Source organism: Chelonia mydas, chromosome 20, assembly GCF_015237465.2.
Source record: "Chelonia mydas isolate rCheMyd1 chromosome 20, rCheMyd1.pri.v2, whole genome shotgun sequence".
NCBI classification, from domain to species: Eukaryota; Metazoa; Chordata; order Testudines; family Cheloniidae; genus Chelonia; species Chelonia mydas.
In genome coordinates this window covers 14,038,409-14,060,380 of record NC_051260.2, presented here as the reverse complement: position 1 = coordinate 14,060,380, position 21,972 = coordinate 14,038,409, and the positions used below count along the sequence as shown (strand labels likewise).

General features: G+C 56.0%; 1 protein-coding gene and 1 long non-coding RNA gene across 8 annotated transcripts in view; one reads left to right on the top strand and one right to left on the bottom strand.

The window, feature by feature from the left end:
* The window catches only part of LOC119564798 (adhesion G protein-coupled receptor E3), a 56,950-nt gene that overhangs the window by 11,495 nt on the left and 23,483 nt on the right, over window positions 1–21,972 (top strand). The window contains exons 1-10 of one of the 7 annotated variants that reach the window (XR_006286754.1): window positions 645–758; window positions 1,359–1,415; window positions 2,692–2,829; window positions 3,498–3,653; window positions 5,367–5,522; window positions 8,202–8,336; window positions 17,975–18,106; window positions 19,135–19,211; window positions 20,888–20,992; window positions 21,720–21,897. Coding sequence is in view for 6 of the 7 variants with exons in the window: in XM_043533047.1 (XP_043388982.1) it covers window positions 692–758; window positions 1,359–1,415; window positions 2,692–2,829; window positions 3,498–3,653; window positions 5,367–5,522; window positions 8,202–8,336; window positions 17,975–18,106; window positions 19,135–19,211; window positions 20,888–20,992; window positions 21,720–21,897 (1,201 nt within the window). In the remaining variant the exon portion in view is untranslated. Of the gene's footprint in view, window positions 1–644; window positions 759–1,358; window positions 1,416–2,691; window positions 2,830–3,497; window positions 3,654–5,366; window positions 5,523–8,201; window positions 8,337–17,974; window positions 18,107–19,134; window positions 19,212–20,887; window positions 20,993–21,719; window positions 21,898–21,972 lie in introns of those variants that run through there. The other 6 variants (XM_043533047.1, XM_043533049.1, XM_043533048.1 and 3 more) reach the window with 6 other exon arrangements.
* On the bottom strand, window positions 2,642–3,563 carry LOC122463406. The gene is made up of 3 exons (XR_006286757.1): window positions 3,496–3,563; window positions 3,296–3,301; window positions 2,642–2,821 (listed from the first exon to the last, which is right to left on the bottom strand). It is a non-coding gene; the product is annotated as an uncharacterized LOC122463406 (long non-coding RNA).

Sequence of the window (21,972 nt, the reverse complement as noted above, 5' to 3'; positions counted from 1 at the left end):
ATTCAAACAAACAAGCGCACGGTCAAACAAATGGTCACAGCAGACAGACACTCGAATATTCACCCCACCAGCTCACAACACAGCCCCCCTAATGCAGTACTCACCTTAGCTCCTCTCGGAGGGTTCCCAGGCAAACTCTCTCTGTTTGCCTGTCCTCTGTTCGGTGGTTCTTCACACCAGTGTGTGGTTAATGACTAAGAGCAACAGGCTATAAATAAACACCAGCATGAGAGGGCGGATCTGGGGTGATACCTAAATGAAAAGCAGATCAAAAACAGCCTGTGTTGTCTTTTTGCCCCATCCCCCCTCAGTGCTTCCCCTTTCCAAGTGGGTTTGTCCATTGCATGGATGCACTGGGTGACCTTGGGTAAGTCATCACCCCTCGCCGTGCCTCAGTTTCCCCATCTGTAAAGTGGAGAGAATGCTCTTCCCTTTGCCTATTGCCATGAGCCTTTTGGGTCACAGACTGGCCCACTGTGTGTCTGTGCAGCACCGAGTGTGATGTGGCCCTGATCTCGGTTGGCTCTGTGCAGCACCTGGCACAATGGGGCCCTGATTTTGGTGGGCTCTGGACGCCTCCTGGCACAATGGGCCTAGGGGCGCCGGCATTCTATGGGGTGCCTAAAAATTCAAAGTTTTTTCCTCCCAGGTCCTAGCAGGGGGCAGGGCTGGCTGAGGGGGAGACAGCCCCATGCAGCCCTACTGCTGGAGCGCTCCTCGCTCCGCCCGGCAGACAGTGTCACCTCCCAGGGGGGCCAGTGAGTGTGGGCCGGGGGGCAGGGCTTGGGAGAGTGGGTCTCTGGGGGAGTTCATGGGGCAGCTCTGGGCAGAGGGGGTGGGGGGCGCTGGGCAGTGGGCAAGGGGGTGCTGGGAGGCAGGGCACCTAAAAGTTAAAAGTGGTGGAGTTCCCCTGCCACCCGTAGCAGTTAAGAACTTTCCGGCAGCAGGGGTACCCTGCCGCTCCTGGCCGCCTCCAGGCAGCAGGGCCCCCGGAGCTCAAAGCCGGGGGGGCGGGGAACACCGCTGAGACCCTACACCTAGGGGCGCCCTAAGTATAAATCCAGCCCTGACAATGGGGGCTCCTGGTCTTTGTTGCTAATACACACAATAAAAGACCCAGTTGCCCTGGCCCAAAGTCCAGTTCCCAACTGGAACCAGTTAAAAATATTAACAGGGATCCCAGCTGGGGCTGATTTCCCAGAGCACCAGGTGTCTGCATTTTTAATTCCACCATCATCAGGGCACTGACTGGCCCTTGGCCCAGGATTGGCAGGACTGGGGCGGCTGGGGGGGCGGGTGCATCTGAGTGGTGGTTATCATCTGTCCATGGTGCCTTACCCTGTCTCTTTGCCTTCCAGGGCTCTGCATCGCCCTGTGCCTGTGGGGCACCGTGGCCCAGAATAATGGCGTACAAGGTAAGGCCGACTCCTCCTGGCTAACCTTCCTGAGCGCTCCCATCTGCCCGGGGTCTCTGGCCTCCACCCCCTCCGGTCCCTTCCCTTGTGGAAGGTGAGCAGAGTCAGGGGTCTGGTGAGCCAGGAGCAGCCCCTTGGCGTGGGCGTCTTCGGGTGGGATTATAGAGCACGGAGTGTACATGCAGGGGAGAGGAGAAGGCGCCCTGTGTAGCCCTCAGCTTCCCAGCCCCGTGGCCAGCAGAGAATAGACACTGGGGCCCAGGGCTCTACACTGGGGGCTGGAGTGAGGGGCAGATCCCCACTGTAGCCAAGGGCCATGTTATTGACCAGCCCAAATCAAAGCCCCTGATGGCTCAGATGTTAGAAGTGCCATTTGTACGTGCCCCCCTCCCTCTAAAATCAGGCTGAATTGAAACCTGGAATCCATGTGCCCAGCTGGGGGTGGCGTCTGGGATCAGGACTCTGCGCCCCGAGCCCAGCTCTGCTGCGAATCCCAAGATGGGATTTGGGCAAATTCCCATTGACCCACTGGGGTCCCCCGGTGCTGCACCCACCCTGCTCCGTCTGCTCCCATCCCAAGCCCTGCAGCTGGCTAAGCTGCACTGGGATCCTTCCCCTCACGCTGGCCAGAGGGACGGATCCCAGTGGAGCCCCCAAACACCGGGCAGCTAAAGGATCCAGGAGCGCCCCCCGTAGGCCGGTCACAATCTGGGTCATGGGAGGCAGCTCAGGATCCAGACTAGCCTCGCACCTGATTCCGCTCTCAGTCAATCCAGAGCAGAGCCGGGCAGGAATTTCCCAAGGAACCATTTTTTGCCAGAAAATGCCAATTTGGTTCGGCGGAATGTTTGGTTTTACTCGGGGGGGGGGGGGGAAATTGCACTCGGGGAGAGATGAAATAATTTTCAAAACGAAAAATTCCCGTTTTCCGGTTCGAAGCGAGGTTTGGGTTTGAAATTGACGCTAATCAGAGTAACGACGACAGCAACAAAAAGGAGACAAATTGGGTGAGATTGAAAACGTTTCACTTGAACCAACACCCGGCTCCGGCGGCTCTGCCTGTCTGTGCCGGGGGCACCCCCGGGGAGCCAAGGCCTCCTGTGTAGCCGAGGGCAGCTTGTTGCCAGGCGGTGGATGGCGTCGGAGCTGTTTGCCAGGCGCCCAGGGACGAAAATCAGCGAATGGGGCATGTGAAAGGACTCGATCCCACTGTGGGGGGAGGCGGGGGGGCCGCTCTGCACTGGCTGACCCTGCCCAGCTGTTCCCGCCCCTGCAGGTACCACTGAGGACTGCAACAACCATATGTCCTGCCCACCAAACGCCAAGTGTGTGAACAACACCCACTGCACCTGCCTGGATGGGTACCGGCCAAGAAAGTATCGCTTCTTCACCGACACAACGGAGACCTGCAAAGGTAACGGGGCTCCCACGTTGTCCTGCGGGGGGCTGGGACAGAGCAGGGCATTAAGGGCCAGAGCCGCCAACTCCATTGACTCCAGGGCCTGTGGAGGGTGCTCAGCCCGGCTGGGGAATGAGTGGGGGCAGGAGCGAGGATCCTGGGGATCAAACCGGGGGCCTCCAGAGTGAGCAGCAGGAGCTGCAGCAGCAGGAGCCAGGAGTCTTAGGCTCTGTGAATTGGGCACAGGGTGGGGGCCCCACGGATCCCTGCCCAGAGGAGCAGAATGGGGCAGCCCTGGCTACCCTCTCACCCACACCCCGCAGGGATCCAAGGAGGGAGGGGGCAGAGGACAGGCAGCTTGTCATTCCCCAACCCCAAAACACAGGGAGCCTGGAGCCCCAGGGGGACGTCTCCCCACCCTCCCCTCACATGGGGGATCTGGGTGTTTGTGGGGCCGAACCCCGCCCCTCTGCCCCTGTACCTGGGACTGGAGGCTCAGGGGGCTGTTTATGACATTCCAGCAGCAGAAATGGGTAACTGAGAACCACGGCCTTAATCACTAACTGCTCAGGGCCCCGGTCTCCTGGGTCCCATTACCCAGCTTAGTGCAGGGGACTCGGAGGTGTGATACAGGGAACGTCTCCCTGCCAGGACTGTACAGAGCGTCCCCTCTTGCATTACAGATATTAACGAGTGTCTGTGGCCGAGGCCGCCAGACTGTGGACGCAATGCAATGTGCATGAACACGGCTGGGACTTACTACTGCACCTGCATCGATGGCTACAAGCTCAGCTCTGGGAAAACCAACTTCACAGACGCGAGTGAGAACACCTGCCAGGGTGAGCGCTCCCCTGGCCCCCACCTTCTGAGACCCCCCACACACACACAAATGCTCGTTCCAGGCCTGGCGCTGCACTGGGGCTGCTGTTGGCTTTGGCAGTGGCCTGGGGCCATCTGCGAGGCTGTGATGAGACGTGGCCCTCACCTGCTCCCGCAGAGCATGGGGCACTTGGACAGGGAATAAACCCTCGGGGTTAGAAACAGACCCACGGAGCAAACTCCTCATGCTGCAGAGATGCGCTGGGGAGAGAGGAGGGGACCCTTCTGGCCCCGGCATGCAGCATCTGAGCGGCTAGTGCCCTGCGGAGCCTGGGAAGTGGCCCCGGGAACAGCTCTGGGAACTCGGCTAAAGCGTTCTTGACTTGGCCCCCGGTCCCCTATTGCTTGAGCTTCCGCTGGGGGCAGGCAGCCATGCTCTCCTCTGGCCTCTAGGGGGTGCAGCTGCTAGTTCGAGGGACCCCAAGTTCCCTGCGTAGGCAGCGCTGTGAGGGGGCATGTGCTGTGACTGGCATTGCCAGCCCAGCCCCGGGCTTCCCTGAGGCACCCTGGCTTCCAGCGGCATGGCTCGGAGACACACGGGCTGGCCAGCTCCGCACTCAGGGACACACGGGCTGGCCAGCTCTGCGTCGCTCCCCTAGGGCAGGGAGTTTGCCCAGGGCACAGACCGAGAGGTCTTTCTGAGCTCGCAGTCCAGTGGATTCGGAGACCCCTTTGCATTGGTGAAGCTGGCGCATGCACCAGTGCAAGTCCCGTTGCAGGGGATACCCACATGCTGGTGTCTCCACCGGGGGACGCTGGAACTTCCAGCTGCTAAATCGCTTTGTGCTGGTCCCTGTCTGTGCTCCCTGAGGCCCCGAGTCAGCAAAGCACATGCTTAGCTCCATCCCTGCACAGCTACGCACTTAATTCGGCTCCAGTGGATCTTAAGTGCACGGCTGAGCTCGTGACGACAATCCCAGGCATTAAAAGAAAATCAGATTAGCTTAGAAAATCGCGAGCTTTAGAAAGACCAGTGAGCAAGGGGGCAGCCTGTGGATTAAACTGAATTGAAAAAGGGGAAAATTCAAAGCAGATACAAGGAAATACTCCTCCTCCACCCAGGGCAGCATTAGCCTCTGGAACTCACTGCTACCGGGGCATGGAGGCTGTGAATATGTTGGGTTTTGAAGAGGGACTGGCTGTTTCTATGGGGAACGACAATGCCTGGAGCTGTGCTAGTTAGAAACAAAGCATCACATCCTCTTCCTGGCAGCCTGCAGCTTAACACAGGGTTATTCTTAGAATCCAGAACCCTAGCACACGAGGACCCCAAACAGAGAGAGACAAAGCAGGCTGCTCCTGAAGGCAAACAGGCACAACTAACCCCACTATGCTCTAGGCTGGCTCTTTGGCAGACACACTGCTGGAAACCCCAGATCACCTGCTTGTCACCTGAGCCCCCGAGCATGCAAGAAGCTCCGGGAAAGCCCCTTGCAGATGTAAAGTGAGAGCTTGTGATGCTAACACAGTTTTCAATACACCATATTCTCGAGTGGCCGTTCCGCTGCCGGAGCAGCCTAGCGTGGCCAGAGCATAGCTGAGAATCAGGCCTGTGATTGTTAAGCTCCCAGGGGCCCGGTCGCCTGGGTCCCATCACCCAGCTCAGTACAGGTGGATGATACAGGAGCGTCTCCCTGCCAGGACCGTACAGAGCGTCCCCTCTTGTGCTGCAGGTATTGACGAGTGTCAGGGCCCGAGCCCGGCAGACTGCGGACCCCATGCAAACTGGACCAACGTGCCTGGGAATTACTCCTGCACCTGCATCGATGGCTACGAGCCCAGCTCTGGGAAAGCCAGCTTCACACACGCGAGGGAGAACACCTGCCAGGGTGAGCTCTCCCCTGGCCCCCACCGCACCCTGCTCAGTCCCCCTGCACCCCCCACACACACCCCCGCGCTCGTTCCAGGCCTGGTGCTGCACCAGAGGCTGCTGCTGGCTGCAGCAAAGGCACCTGATCCACTCACCGGGGCTGTGATCCGCCGTGACCCTCAACTCCTGGGGCCAGGATCTCCCCTGCCTCGGTGTTTGGATTGGGAATAAACCCCTAGGTTTGCGGGGAGGCGCCGGGGAGACCGGTGGGGACCCTCGCTGTCCCCAGCACAGAGAATCCAGGCTGCTGGAGCCCCCTGAGCCTGGGAAGGGACCTCGTGTATGGTGCACACACAGCCCAGTGCGCTCTGCCCCTATGGGCCCTGGGGAGCAGGGAATAGCCCCAGCCCAGGGCACCCCGGCCACGCCCCCAATCTGCCCCCTCCCTCACGGCTGGGAGCAGAGCCTTTTCCAGCTCCACACTGACAGGGAGCCCCCTGGATGGGAGGGTGTTTCCTTAGGGGGCCATTATGCCCCCTTAGGCAGCCAGGGCGTCCTGACGGGAGAAGGGGCCAGGGGGTTCCAAGCCCTCATTTGCGACATTCAGCCGGTAGTTAGAGCTTGTACCAAGTCCCAGCCGGCCGTTCCCATGGGAACTGCCCTTTACATCCCCGTTGGGGGGCGCAGAGCCCCGGGTCGGTAGAACTGGGAGAACTCAGGAGCCCATTCGTTCAAACGCTTCCCCTGGCAGAGACCTTGCCCAGCCGTTCCTGCACCCAGCCCCAGCCCACGGGGGATAACCCCAGCCAGTGTCCTGGGGCGGGTCGAGGCACAAGAAGAAGTCAGCGCCGCAGTTATCTCAGCCAGCGTCCCGGGGATTGTCCGGGGATAGCTGGTATCGGGAGCCGTGGGGAGAATCCCTAGGGCTTGCCCCTGGGGGGAATTGATCGCGATCGCTGTTCTCTTTGGAAGTGCACTGATTATTCCAGACCAGAGTGTCCAGATGGGGAGCTATTCCACAGGAGTTGTTACTGTCAATTTCCCCGTGTACTGAAGCCCCTGGAGACACCCAGTCTCAGCTCCCTGCAACTCGGAGCGAGTCTGGAAGCCTCGGGACACCCGTGTGCCTGAGGGAGGGGAGAGCTCTGGCCACCCCACCAAGAACCCAGCGCATGGCGCCCCGTCTTCAGCAGACAGAGCGTGGGAGCAGGGGGAAAGCGCGTTGGAGCAGCGGCTGTGGCTGGATGTGTGTACAGCACCTGGCACCACGGTGCCCCGTCTGCGGCGCTACCTGCTATAAACATCCCGATCGAACCAGGACAGGTGGGATAAGGATGCTGGAAGCTCCGTTCCCATCCCGCGTGGACTCTTGGAAGCCTTCGGGGGCGGAACCCGATCGTACGTTGTTCCCGGAGTAAAGCAGGGCTCTGGAAACGCGGCGCCGCCTTGGTGCGTTCGGGAGAACCCGCGAGCGGTCGCAGGGTCGAGGGGCAGAGGAGGCAGAACTGGGCAGGACGCAGCCGGTTGGTTCTCCCAGGGTTCAGTCTGCCCTGGGAGCAGCTCAGCTTCTGAAGAGGCGAAACGAAGGCGCCGGCCAGGCTGAGACATAAGTAACGCTGGCACTTGCACGGTACAGACGGGATCAGAGCTGAGGCCCGTCTAGCCTGGTATCCCGGCTCCAAGGGGCCAAAGCCAGATGCTGCCGAGGACGGTGGAAGAGCCCTGCAGTGGCAGCCGGGGGATAATCTGCCCTCACTTCCTGGTCTCTAATACTCAGGTGGGCTGAAGCCCACAGCAGGAGGTTCTCTCTCTTCCCAAACATTTGTGCCCTTTAACTCTGATCACTCCGGCTGTTCTCATCATCCGTATGAGTGTCCAGTCGCTCCTTGAATCCTTCTAAAGTCTTGGCCTCAGTGACTCCTGTGGTGAGGAGTTCCACAGGCTAATCGCACATTGCGCAGAACAGCCTTTCCTTGGCTCAGTTTCGAATTTCCCCTCTTCTAACTTACCTGACTGGCCCCTGCTCTCGTGTTATGAGATGGGGAGAACAGAAGCTCCCCATCTCCCTTCTCTATCCCCGTCAGTCACGTAGAGACTCTTAGCACATCCCGTCTTACATTCACTCTAAACTGACAGTCCGTCTTTTCAATCTCTCTCTGTAGAGGGCTTTTCCAGGCCCCTGATCATTCTCATTGCCTGTCCCTGAACCCCCTCTGGTTCTGCACTGTCCTTTATGCAAGGGGGTGCCCAGGGCAGCTCATGGGATGCAGAGGGGGTCACCCCATTGACTGATATCAAGGCATTAGACTAGCCCTCATGTTGTTCTCTATCCCCTTCCTCCAAAGCAGTTCCCCATTTGTCCCTTCCAGGGGCGGACGGCTCATTCAGGCATTGCCATCTGCACTGATATTGCGGCACGGGGCATCGCCAGATCCGCTTGATAGCTTTAGCAAGCAGCAGGCACGTGTCCTGGGGGGGGGGCTGCTTTTCCCTTCCCAGCTGGAGCGGCTCATTCCAGACAATAGCCAACTTGCTCCCGTTCGCTGACCCAGTAACTGAACTCCTGGTTCTAACCAGCCCCGTCTCCCCAGAGCACGGTGCATTTCGGACGCCTGGAGGATCCCCCAGCAGCGTCACCCCAGTGCCCAAGGTACAGCTCCTAGATCAGCTTGACCTAGCGCTTTCTCTCTCCTTGCAGACATTGACGAGTGCCAGCGAAACGCCATAGTCTGTGAGCCCCACGGGAACTGCATCAACATGCCAGGGAGTTACAGGTGTAAATGCAGTTGGGGATTTGGGAAGAGTCAAAGGGATTCGTCTAAGATCTGCACAGGTAGAACGGGAGCTGGAAACAGTCGTGGCAAAGGCATGAAGTTTCTGGCTTTTCTGCAGTGTTACTGACGCTTGGCGTTGCCCTAAAGCCCCACCTCCTGGAGTCACTTGATTCCGTTTTTGGCTAAAATCAAAATTAGGGCATGGCCCACATGGGGGACGAAAACCTGACAAATGTTACGCTGGGGTGACTGACAGCTCCCAAACCAGAGCCAAACAAAACAAAGCCAAAATGGATTTAAAAAAAAAAAAAATCTCGTGATTTTTTAAACCAATCTCGTGACTTTTTTACAGCCTGGCTCAGGGTTTGGGGCTTTTCTTGATTGCTTGGCGTTGGCGATGCTGTTAATGCACGGCCACTGAGCTTACCCAGGACCTCTGAAACTAACCCGCACGCATGGAGGGTGAAACTAACCAGGTTGCCCTGAGTTCTTGCTCTTTCTCTGCGCCACACCCGGGCAAAGTGTCTGTTCTGACTCCCAGCCTGTCTTACAATTGGAAACTGAGCCCAGGGACTCAAGGTCGCCATGTCTCTTGCCATGCTGCTTAATTCCGCCGAGGCTCGAGTGTAAGGCATTGGGGACGTCATTAGAAGCTGCAACATCCCCCCAAACCTGCAGCTGCAATCAGAGCCCAAGATGCTCTTTCATAGCAGAGCTTTGAGGAGGGGAAGGTCAGGTCTTTGCAAAGCAAACTGGGCTGAGACGGAGCCGAGGACTCTATGTTGGACAACCTTTAATAGAGCTTGGGCTCAGAAAGCCCATTAATTTCTGGAACCCCATTAACCTAACCCTCAGCAGCTGCTAAGGCTGGGGAAGGAGCTGGAATCACCAAGGAACCAGCTTGAGTCATTAGCAGGAATCAAACCCAGGACTTGTCTGCTGAAAGCACACAGCGCAGCTGCTGGAGCTAAGGGAGTAACTCCATTAGCTAGTCATTGTAGCAGGCTGTTATCTACTGTGGCGAAGTCGGGAATAAAACGTCGGTAGTAGCCTACCACACCTAGGAATGCACAGACCTTCTTCTTTTGGGTCGGCAGGGGCCAGTTTTGAATTGCCTGTCGCTTATTCTTTTGGGGCTTCACTATGCCCCTTCTCACAATATATCCCAGGTACCTAGCCTCTGCTAGCCCTATGGCACATTTAGCGGGATTAGCAGTGAGGCCAGCCCGCCTTAAGGTGGGAAGTACTGCCTCAACTTTCTCCAAGTGGGTTCCCCAGTCTGGCGTGTGGATGATGATATCATCTAGGTATGCAGCTGCAAAACTAGTTTGGGGGCGCAGCAGCTTATCCATGAGGCGCTGGAATGTGGCTGGGGCCCCATGTAGCCCAAAAGGGAGGACGGTGTACTGGAATAGCCCATCTGGGGTGGAGAATGCTGTCTTTTCTTTAGCTTCTTTGGTCAGAGGAATCTGCCAGTACCCTTTTGTCAGATCCAGTGTAGTCAAGAATCGGGCACTACCCAGTCGGTCCACCAGTTCGTCGATGCGTGGTATGGGGTATGCATCAAACTGGGATATTTCATTCAGTCGGCGAAAGTCATTACAGAATCTCATGGTACCGTCAGGTTTAGGCACTAGAACAATTGGACTGGACCACTGACTGTAAGATTCTTCAACAACCCCTACTTCTAACATTTTCTTTACTTCGGCCTTGATTTCTTCTCTTTTGGCTGCTGGGATTCGGTAGGGTCTCAATGTTACCTTGGCTCCGGGGATCGTGCGGATATGGTGATAGGTCTCAGTCGTCCGCCCTGGTTTTGTAGAGAACACATCTCGGTTGCGATTAATCATGTCGGCTGCCTCGATCTTTTGGATCGGCGTCAAGTCGGATGATATCCTCACTTGCTTGTCATCCTCCTGGGGAAGGGTATCCTGCATGACTAAGCATGCCTCTCGATCATGCCAAGGTTTTAGAAGATTGATGTGGTAAATTTGCTCCGATTTCCAGCGGCCTGGCTGCCGCACCTTATAGTTCACCTCTCCCACGGCTTCGATTATTTCCTAGGGTCCCTGCCACTGGGCCAACAGTTTACCTTCTGCTGTGGGTACCAGTACCATCACCCGATCCCCTGGTTGGAACCGTCGAAGCTTCGCTTGGTGGTTATAATGGGTTCGTTGGGTCTCCTGTGCTCTCTCCAAGTGTTCCCGTACAATGGGCGTAACTCGGGCTATCCGATCTCTCATCTGCAGTAAATGCTCAACTATGTTCCTTCCGGGATTTGGCTCCTCTTCCCAGGCTTCTCTGGCTATATCCAGTATGCCCCGAGAGTGGCGCCCATATAGTAGTTCGAATGGAGGGAAACCCGTGGAGGCTTGCGGAACCTCCTGGATGGCGAACATGAGGTAAGGCAATAGGGTATCCCAATCTTTCCCATCCCGGCTCACCACTTTCCTGATCATGGCCTTGAGGGTCCTATTGAACCTTTCGACAAGGCCATCTCTTTGCCGGTGGTATACAGAGGTCCGCAGGGCTTGTACATGGAGCAATGAACAGAGATCTTTCATCAACTTGGACATGAAAGGTGTCCCTTGATCAGTCAATATCTCCTTGGGTAGCCCAACCCGGGCAAAGATCTGTACTAGCTCCTTAGCTATTGTCTTGGAAGCTGTGTTGCGCAGGGGAACAGCTTCTGGGTACCGGGTTGCATAGTTCAGTACAACAAGCACATGTTGGTGGCCCCGAGCTGTCTTCTCTAGGGGCCCTACCAGATCCATGGCTATCCGTTCGAAAGGAACCTCTATTATTGGAAGAGGTATCAAAGGAGCCCGCAAGTGCGGGCGAGGGCTATGTAACTGACACTCTGGACAAGAGGTGCAGTATCGCCGGACATCTTCATGTACTCCTGGCCAGAAGAACCTCCGCAGGATCCATGCCTGGGTTTTCTCTACCCCTAGGTGTCCTCCCAACAGGTGACTGTGAGTGAGACTCAATATGGTTTTTTGATGTTTTCGTGGCACCGGAAGTTGTTGTATCTCTTGCTCCTGCATCTGCACCACGCAGTACAGGAGATCTTTCTTCACTATAAAGTAAGGTCTGGGACCCCGGACCTTCCCATCCACGGGTATCCCATCGATCTCGGCCACCTCTTTCCTGGTGTTATCATACCTGGGGTCCTCTGCCTGGTCCCGCCCAAAAGTCTCTCTCCCGGGACTAACCTGCCCAAGTTCCCAGGGGCCGGCTGCTGCTTCTTCCAACGGCTCGCCGCCGTCATGGCTGGGGGCAGCTTCTGGCTCACCTTCTGTGGTGGAAGTTTCTCTGTCGGCTGCTCGCGTCCATCTGCCTACTAGGGAGGTCTTCTGGCACTGGGTCAGGATCCGGGTTCCCAAGGCCTTCGCGGCCTTCCTCTCTTTTTTTGTCTTCTGGGTCTTTCGGGGCGGCTGAGAACAGATCCTGAGAAATCTCAGCTAACATTGAGGGTTGACATTCCCCCGGTGACGAGTCGCTGTCCTCACGGTCCCCACCTCCCTCCAGCCTCTCCAGGGGGAGTAGGAGTAAATTATCAACCCTGGATAGTCCCTCCCAATAACTACAGGATATGGGAGTTTAGGAACTATGCCCTTGGTCACCTCAGTGGGGTTTCCCTGAACCTCTGTCTCCACTGGGATGGGGGGGTAATGGCTCACGGCCCCATGCACGCACATCACTGCTACGCGTTTGGCTTGTAGCAGCTGACTACTTTTTACCAGCTTACCCGATATGAGGGTGATAGCACTCCCAGAGTCCACAAGCGCTGTAGTCTCTGCTCCATTTATCCTCACTGGCCTGGTGTAATTATGCGGGGCTAATGCGACCCCCGCGAGGTGGATAAGGGAGCATGGGACCTCCCAATCCCCCAAGTTACATTGCATAGGCTCCTCGGTGCTGGGACACTGTGCTGCTATGTGTCCCCACTCCCCAGGCATAACATCTATAATTGCTTTTAATCACTCCCCTATCCCAGGGGCTAGGGGGTTTAGTCCCGGGGTTCCCCCCACTCAGGCCAATCCCTTCCTTCTGGGGTCCCGCTGGTTTTCGGGCCCCCCCACCTCCTTCCACCAAGGACTCCCCGGGGGTTTGGCTGCCCAACCTTCCAGGGTTGGGCTCGGGTGCTTGCTTCGAAAGGGGCCTTCCTTGGGTAGTCGGGTCAGTTCCCTGGCTGTCATCCATATTTCTACCAGTGTGATCATCTCGTCGTACGTGGACGGATCGTTCTGGCCTACCCATTTGCGGAGATCTGGCGGCAGTCCCCGCATGTAATGGTCTATGACCAGGGTCTCCAAAATCTCCTCCTGCCTGCACACCTCGGGTTGTAACCACTGCCGCGCAAGGTGTATGGGGTCGAATAGCTGGGACCTCGGGGGTTTGTTCTCCTGGTATTTCCACTCATGGAACCTCTGGGCCCTTACCACTGCCATTACCCCTGATCGTGCTAGGATCTCTGCCTTCAGATGGGTATAGTCAGTGGCATCCGTGGCAGGCAAGTCAAAGTAGGCCTTCTGGGCCTCTCCACACAAACAAGAATCATAGAATCATAGAATATCAGGGTTGGAAGGGACCCCAGAAGGTCATCTAGTCCAACCCCCTGCTCGAAGCAGGACCAATTCCCAGTTAAATCATCCCAGCCAGGGCTTTGTCAAGCCTGACCTTAAAAACCTCTAAGGAAGGAGATTCTACCACCTCCCTAGGTAACGCATTCCAGTGTTTCACCACCCTCTTAGTGAAAAAGTTTTTCCTAATATCCAATCTAAACCTCCCCCATTGCAACTTGAGACCATTACTCCTCGTTCTGTCATCTGCTACCATTGAGAACAGTCTAGAGCCATCCTCTTTGGAACCCCCTTTCAGGTAGTTGAAAGCAGCTATCAAATCCCCCCTCATTCTTCTCTTCTGCAGACTAAATAATCCCAGCTCCCTCAGCCTCTCCTCATAAGTCATGTGCTCTAGACCCCTAATCATTTTTGTTGCCCTTCGCTGGACTCTCTCCAATTTATCCACATCCTTCTTGTAGTGTGGGGCCCAAAACTGGACACAGTACTCCAGATGAGGCCTCACCAGTGTCGAATAGAGGGGAACGATCACGTCCCTCGATCTGCTCGCTATGCCCCTACTTATACATCCCAAAATGCCATTGGCCTTCTTGGCAACAAGGGCACACTGCTGACTCATATCCAGCTTCTCGTCCACTGTCACCCCTAGGTCCTTTTCCGCAGAACTGCTACCTAGCCATTCGGTCCCTAGTCTGTAGCGGTGCATTGGATTCTTCCATCCTAAGTGTAGGACCCTGCACTTATCCTTATTGAACCTCATCAGATTTCTTTTGGCCCAAACCTCCAATTTGTCTAGGTCCTTCTGTATCCTATCCCTCCCCTCCAGCGTATCTACCACTCCTCCCAGTTTAGTATCATCTGCAAATTTGCTGAGAGTGCAATCCACACCATCCTCCAGATCATTTATGAAGATATTGAACAAAACCGGCCCCAGGACCGACCCCTGGGGCACTCCACTTGACACCGGCTGCCAACTAGACATGGAGCCATTGATCACTACCCGTTGAGCCCGACAATCTAGCCAGCTTTCTACCCACCTTATAGTGCATTCATCCAGCCCATACTTCCTTAACTTGCTGACAAGAATACTGTGGGAGACCGTGTCAAAAGCTTTGCTAAAGTCAAGAAACAATACATCCACTGCTTTCCCTTCATCCACAGAACCAGTAATCTCATCATAAAAGGCGATTAGATTAGTCAGGCATGACCTTCCCTTGGTGAATCCATGCTGACTGTTCCTGATCACTTTCCTCTCGTGTAAGTGCTTCAGGATTGATTCTTTGAGGACCTGCTCCATGATTTTTCTAGGGACTGAGGTGAGGCTGACTGGCCTGTAGTTCCCAGGATCCTCCTTCTTCCCTTTTTTAAAGATGGGCACTACATTAGCCTTTTTCCAGTCATCCGGGACTTCCCCCGTTCGCCATGAGTTTTCAAAGATAATGGCCAAGGGCTCTGCAATCACAGCCGCCAATTCCTTCAGCACTCTCGGATGCAACTCGTCCGGCCCCATGGACTTGTGCATGTCCAGCTTTTCTAAATAGTCCCTAACCACCTCTATCTCCACAGAGGGCTGGCCATCTCTTCCCCATTTTGTGATGCCCAGCGCAGCAGTCTGGGAGCTGACCTTGTTAGTGAAAACAGAGGCAAAAAAAGCATTGAGTACATTAGCTTTTTCCACATCCTCTGTCACTAGGTTGCCTCCCCTCCCACAAGGGGCGAGAATGCTGGCCCACTGCTGCTGGGACCACACCTCACGCTGAGCAGTCCTTTCAAATGAGAGGAGATATGCCTCTACGTCATCTCCTGACGTCATCTTTGGCAGACAACCAGTGGCCCTCAGGGTTCGCGTCCCGTCGGACCTCCGGGCCTGGGTGGTGAGGATCTTCAGCTGGTCCACCACCTCTCTCAAGAAGGCATGATCTTGGGTCGCCTGGCTCATCAACAATTGATTGGTTTCCTGCTGTAGCTGCATAGACTCCTGTTGTGCCATTGCCTGAACCCGGGTAGCCTCCTGCTGGGCTGCCGTGGCTTGTACCAGAGCCCTGACCACCTCCTCCATTGTGGTACAAAGCAAACAACCAAAAAAAAAAATCCAAAACCACAGTGCACTTTTTTTTTAAAAAACCTCTTTCTTCCGCCACGCTGTGAATGAAATCCCACTCCTGACACCAGTTGTGACAAAGCTCTGTCCTTGCCTCCGTGGGTCCCGCGTTTCCTGGGGGATTTCGCTAGCCTCAGAGGCTCACCGTGATCCTCCATGTAACCCTTCTCTCTCTAGAGACAAGGGTCACAGTCTACTGAGCCATTTTCATCATAAGCCAGTGAGGGAGGTGAGGAGAAGTTATCCTTCCTTGCACAGTCTCTGTTGTCTCCCAGTCTCAGTGATTAATAAGGGGGCAAAGGTGGGGCAGGGAGCCTGGGCCCGCCCTCTACTCCGGGCTGCAGCCCAGGGACCCTAATAGTATCAGCTATGGTAGCTGACCTTTTAGAAACATGACAAGTACAATTCCCTGGGCTACTTCCCCCACAGCAGCCCTCACTTCCTCAAGCTCCACTTCACCCTTACCTCAGGGCCTCCTTCCTTGTGCCTGATATGGTGTGTACTACTCAGCCTCTCCAACAGCACAACTTCCTCCCACAGCTCCTGACATGCACCGCCTCCTGACTAACTGGGAGGCTTTTAACTAGTTTCAGCCAGCCCCTGATTGGCTTCAGGTGTCCCAATCAACCTAGCAATCTCCCTGCCTTCTGGAAAGTTCTTAATTGGCCCCAGGTGTCTTAATTGACCTGGAGCAGCTGCCATTTCACTTATCCTGGGACCAGGGATTTGTTTAGCCTGGAGCTAATATATCTATCTCCCACTACTTTTCTATAGCCATCTGGCCTTGCCCCGTCACACTACTTATGGGAAACAGCCACTAGAGCAGGACAAACTTGCTCTCTCCTTGTTCCAGGGCTCAGCGGCCTTCACTAGAGGCTGGCACATACAAGCCCCCTCACAGGCATGGCGTAGGCCTGTTGCCTTCCAAGAGGTTTAACAATGGAGCAAAAGTTGAGTTTCCTGCCAAAGGAACAAGGGATTTTTTCCAGCCCTGATGCACTCCCAGCCGTGAGCCAGGAGACACAAAGCTCCTCTCAGTGAGGGGTGGGAGGGCAGAGAGTAAAATCTGCATGGCGAGGCAGGGGAGACACATTCTTGGCCTTCTGTGGAGGAAATAAGCTGAAAGAGACAGACCTAGTGGGTAGGGTATGAGACTGGGACTCAGGAGACTTGGGTTCTAGTCCCAGCTCTGTTACTGCTAGGTGTCCTTGGGCAATTCTGTGCCTCAGTTTTCTCTCCCACTTCTTGTCTATTTAGACTAGAAGCTCTTTATGGCAGTGTGTGTGAAGCACTCTGGGTGCTGCCTTTATGCAAATAACGACCCAGGGGAAGAGGCATAGCGGGAAATAGCAAAACGCTGTCACGGGAAAGAGAGAGAAGGGGAGTCTGAGAAGGAGCTGCTGGAACCCGGCTCAAGGGAAGGATCCGTGAGCACTCTTGACTCTCCCCACTGATTGACTTCTTTGCTGATGTCCTGGTGAAGGGGATTTTAGCCACAAGGATTTCTGTGAGAAGCAAAGGCATTATGAATAAATATCAGGGAGAGCTTAGCAGCCAGAATGAGTGCGTCTCTGCACGTACAAGCCGGGTCCCCAGGTAGAAAACCCCACTCCCTGCATGGGGTGAGTGACCCCGCTGCACTATGGAGCCCTGACATCCCCCATGTGTCCCCCTTTGACCAGGAGCTGGCACTATCCGCGTTGGCAGCCTGGCGGGTGTACGGCCCTCCAACGTTTGGCTAGATCACGGCAGGGCTCTCTGCGCCCGAGCAGGGCAGGGCCCGTCTGTCGGATCAGACTCTCCACAGTTGTGAAAGGCCCCAGGACCAGTGAGGGCAGTAACGTCCCCTCCCTTTGGGGCCGGATTGCTGAACTGCTGGGTGGCAACTCCGGCTGGGGCTATGCTGGGGGTCAGGCTGGGCAGGTCTCCTCCGGCTTCAGCTTCCACAGGCCGGATCGGCAGCGAGTGTCGAGCTGGCGTCATCCGTCCGAGGGCTCGGTGGATTTCCCCGCAGAGCAGTGGGCCTGGGGGTCACAGCAGGGGCCGGGAATGTACGTTGTCAGGCCGCTGCTCACTGCGCAATGTTAGGAATAGGGGGATCCCCTGGATCCAGCTGGCTTCCAAACAACCCCTTTACCAGCCGTGCAGGGCCTGGCCGAATGTTGGGGGTCTGCGGGCTTCTGCCATAGACCCCCATGAGCACCACAAGAGAGCAAAGAAACTAGATAAAAGGGATACCACCCAATTCCCCTGCATGCCCCTGAGTGCAGCCCACCCACCCTTCTCCTAGTGCTCCATGGGAGGGGCGGTGCTGGGTGTATCCCAAACCAGGAGGGGAGCCACTGGGCTGGGGTCTGTAACGCTGAGCATGGCGCCCCCTTCTGGCGACTAGCTCCAGTTCAGCGCCCCCTTTCTTCTCTTGGAGTCGCAGCTGCCCCGTGTCTCGGCCGTCCGGCCAGGCCATGCTGTGATCCCCGTGCTGGGGGAGTCTTTCAAAGTCAGACCCCTCTCTCCTATTCCTGCCAGCGAAACCCTTTCACCAGGGCTCCTAGCCCTCCTCGGGGCTTTCTAGCCCCCCTTGCCTCAGGCCCCCACCACTGGGCCCAGCCCTCGGGCTGTATAGAAGCCCCCCCTCCCAGGCGAGCTTCCTTCTAGCTACCGCCCTGCACGCAGCCTAAGTCGCTTCCCCTTTGCAGCTTAACTGGCTGATCGGCCCCCCGCCTTAACCCCGCTCTCTCAGGGCTGGTGCAGGGAGATCGCAGGGTCCTGGTCTGGCAAAGGTTGGGCCCCCCGGTCTGGGGGTGAGGGAGGGGTTGCGCTGCAGGGATTGGGGCCCTGCAAATAGCAGGGAAGAAAGGAGAATAGAAGGGGGGGGTTAGATGGAGCAGACAGACTGACCGACAGACCACGCCCCCTGCAATCGGTGGGGGGGTGCCTCCACCGTCATTCGCCCCCAGTGCGGCCCCAGCCGTGCTGTGTGTGACACCACCCCCCGGCTTTCCCCTCTCAGACATTGACGAGTGCCGCAAGACCCCAGATATCTGCGGCCCCAGGGCTATGTGTATCAACACCAACGGGAGCTACTGCTGTGAGTGCCGGGCCGGCTACGTCCCCTCCAACAGGAACGCGACCCTGTGCCAAGGTGGGTCCTGCCGCTGGGGACATGGAGGGGGCACCTTGGGGGGCTGGGCAGGGCCTGGGGTTACACAGGCTGAGGTCTTGCCCGAGGGGGCAGCGAGCTGGGAACTGGTCTGGATTGGTGCACCAGCCCCCCTGCTCCCCATGGACGGGGTCCCTCTGGGTCTCAGCCCTAGCAGGGGAGGGCTCAGCCTCCAGGCCCTCACCTCCCCCCAGCCCAGCCTGTCCGTCCACTGGGGTCTTTCCGGTTGTCTCAGAGCCACGGCCACCAGCGTGCCCATGTCTGGCTCTGGGCGCGGAGCAGGGGCCAGGCCAGGGAGGGGGTGGGCAGGGCTGCCAGGGGCCGGGTGTCTCTTCCCTAGGGTTGCCAACTGTCTAATCACACAAACCCAAATACCCTTCCCCGCCCCTTCTCCGAGGCCCCGCCCCACTCACTCCATCCCTCTCCCTCCCTCGCTCGCTCTCTCCCACCCTCACTCACTTTCACCAGGCTGGGACAGGGGGTTGGGGTGCAGGTGCGGCTGTGGGGTGCAAGGTCTGGGAGGAGGTATTGGATCCTGGAGGGGGCTCAGGGCTGGGGAAGGGGGCGGGGGTGCGGGAGGGGGTGCGGGATGCAGACCTGGGAGGGAGTTTGGGTGCGGGAGGGGGCTCAGGTGGCGCTTACCTCGGGCGGCTCCGAGACAGCAGTGCAGCGGGGCGAAGGCATAGGTGAAGGTGGGTTCTCCCCAGCGGGCAGAGGCGTCTGTACCCAGCAGGTCTCTCTGCAGAGTCGATAGAAACATGTCAAGAAGTCTCAGAGACAGGAGCAGGAGGCACAGCCAAAGCGGAGTGTAAATGGAACGTAGAGAGAGACATTGTGAGACGGGGAGGAAGGGAGGGAGCTGCATGTTAAACTATTGGCAGTGCGGGACTGGCACGTGGACAGAGAGCAGCCGTCAGGGCTGGGAAGAGAAGGGGATTTTCCCCCAGGCAGGAGTGAGTTGACATGAAAATCGGATATGAAAGCTCTAACGTCTGCTCCTCTCTACCCAGAACTCCAAGTCCCCAGCATGAACTCCAGTGCTGAGTTTGAGGGAATCAAAGAGACATGCAGGAATTTCTCTCTGCAGGTACATTTGAACCCATCATTCATTTGTTGGGGATTTTGCTCTGTGTTTTGTACCACCAATATGGAAATTCCCAGACAAAACCCTTTGCTCTTGGTATTACGGTGACCCCTGTAAACCCCATCCAAGATCAGGGCAATGCTGTGTTTGTTCCTTTCATCGCTGGGACTCGATCCTCCTCATCCGACTAGTAGAGCGGAAGAATTACTTCTCGTGTCTTGCTTACAACGCTCCTGCTAATACATCCCAGAATCAGGTTCGCTTTTTTTGCAACAGCGTTACCCTGTTGACTCATATTTAGCTTCTGATCCATTATGACCTCCAGATCCCTTTCCGCAGTACTCCTTCCTAGGCAGTCATTTCCCGTTTTGTAAGTATGCAACTGATTGTTCCTTCCTAAATGGAATACTTTGCATTTGTCCTTGTAGAATTTCATCCTATTTACTTCAGACCATTTCTCCAGTTTGTCCAGATCATTTTGAATTTTAATCCTATCCTCCAAAGCACTTGCACCCCTCCCAGCGTGGTATCATCCACAAACTTTATACGTGTACTCTCTATGCCATTATCTAAATCGTCGATGAACAGAACAGAACCGGACCCAGAACTGATCCCACTCAATATGCCCTTCCAGCTTGACTGTGAACCACTGATAACTCCTCTTTGGGAACAGGTTTCAGAGTAGCAGCCGTGTTAGTCTGTATCTGCAAAAAGAACAGGAGGACTTGTGGCACCTTAGAGACTAACAAATTTATTTGAGCATAAGCTTTCGTGAGCTACAGCTCACTTCATCGGATGAAGTGAGCTGTAACTCCCAAAAGCTTATGCTCAGATAAATTTGTTCGTCTCTAAGGTGCCACAAGTACTCCTGTTCTTTACTCTAGGAACAGTTTTCCAACTAGTTATGCACCTACCTTAGAGTGGCTCCATATAGGTTGTCTTTCCCTAGTTTGTTTATGAGGTCACGTGACACAGTGTCAGAAGCCTTACTAAAGTCAAGATATACCATGTCTACCACTTCCCCCCTATCCACAAGGCTTGTTACCCTGCCAAAGAAAGCTATCAGGTTGATTTGACAAGATTTGTTCTTGACAAATCCATGCTGACTGTTACTTATCACCTTATTGTCTTCTAGGGGTTTGAAAATTGATATCGGACCTTTTAAAACTTCTGTAGCTTTCCTAGTGGCTGGTCCCCAGACTTACACACCCATTGTCTTCCTGCAGAGAGCATTGAATCTACAGACCATATACTCGGATTTCTTCTGCTGATTTTCATGCCGTTTCTTTCCAATATGCATCTCCATGTCTCTCTGCATCAGCTTTCACTTCCTCTTTCCTCTCCCCCACGAGCACTACATCATCTGCAAATGCCACGTCCCAGGAGACGACTCTCTGGCTGCTTTCTGTCAATGCATCCAGCACTGACGTGAACAAAAAGGGGCTTAGTCCCAAGTCTTGATGTATTCCCGCTGTTACTAGAAACTGTTCCCTTTCTCCACACATGAACCTCTTGCTGTGGCAACAGCACCATTGTATATGTCCTGGACACGTCTGATATAAAAGCTTTATTCACTCAATGAGGGGTGTCAGGATCAGGCCCCTGCATAAGGCAAACACCAATGTCGGTCGCCTTTCAGCCCCTGCAGAGCTCACCCCCTGCCCTGGGTCTCTCTGCAGGTAAAGCAGAGCAGCGGAAACAGCAGTTGTTGCAATTTCTTTAATTCGACCTTAGAGATTCTGATGTCCACGTGTGGAGACGGGAGTGCGACGTTATCACTGGAGGTGAGAGGCTCCGTCCCTTGAATGTGCTCTGCGGGCTAGTGCCCCTGAGTGTGCCCAGAGCCCTGCGTGCTGCTGTGCCGGGTTAGGAGTCTCACTGGGGGGCAGGGAGACATGTAGATCCTCTTCAGAAAAGACCTGTGCCCTTCACTGCTGTGGGGCGGGGGGGTGCACCTTCTCGTGGTGTTTGTCTGTGTCTGCGTGCACATGCCCTCCAGGGGTGTGAGTGCATGTTTGTGTTTGTCCACCCACATGCACCCTCTAGTGTTCAGACCAGTTGTTGTTCATCAGAGGTGCTATACTGCTAACGCTTAATGGGGATTCTCCTTCAGCTCATCTGTCATGACCTGAGTTTTTCAGGCAGCAGGATCTGGGCTCTATCCCTGCCCTGCCAGACATTTCTGAGCAGCTGCTGGACGAAGCACAGAGACAGCCTAGGAAGCCATCGGCTTGTGACAACGTTGTTCCCTGGCATGTGTAATGGCGGGATGGGGGAGCAGGAGCGAAGAAGGAATGACAAAGGGTTCTAGCCCCAGTTGGCCTCAGGTCCCAGTGTGGCCCCGAGTCAGCCGCAGTGGACCCCCTTTGTAAAGGGCTCCCCCTCTGGGAGTACTGCAGCCCCCGAAACTGGGAGAGGCTGTGATGCCCGATGCCCCCTGGGAACACATGGGACATGGCACCTCAACCCCCAGACTGCTTGCTCCCAGGGCTTTTCCTTTCCTGTCCCCAGAACACGACTCGCTCTTTCAACTCCCTCCTGAACAGCGTCTCCCTCTGGGAGGTCAGAGACAAGCAGGAGGTGGGGTCGGCCGTGACGGTCCTGCTGCAGAGCGTGGAACTGGCCGCACTGGCCACTGCGCTCCGGTCCCCGGAGAGGACAACACAGAACGTGACGACAGAGTCTCTGGGTGAGGGGGGACGTGTGGCTCTCAGCGCCACCTGCTGGCTGCTGCGAGACACGGGGTTATACACTGTGCCCCAAA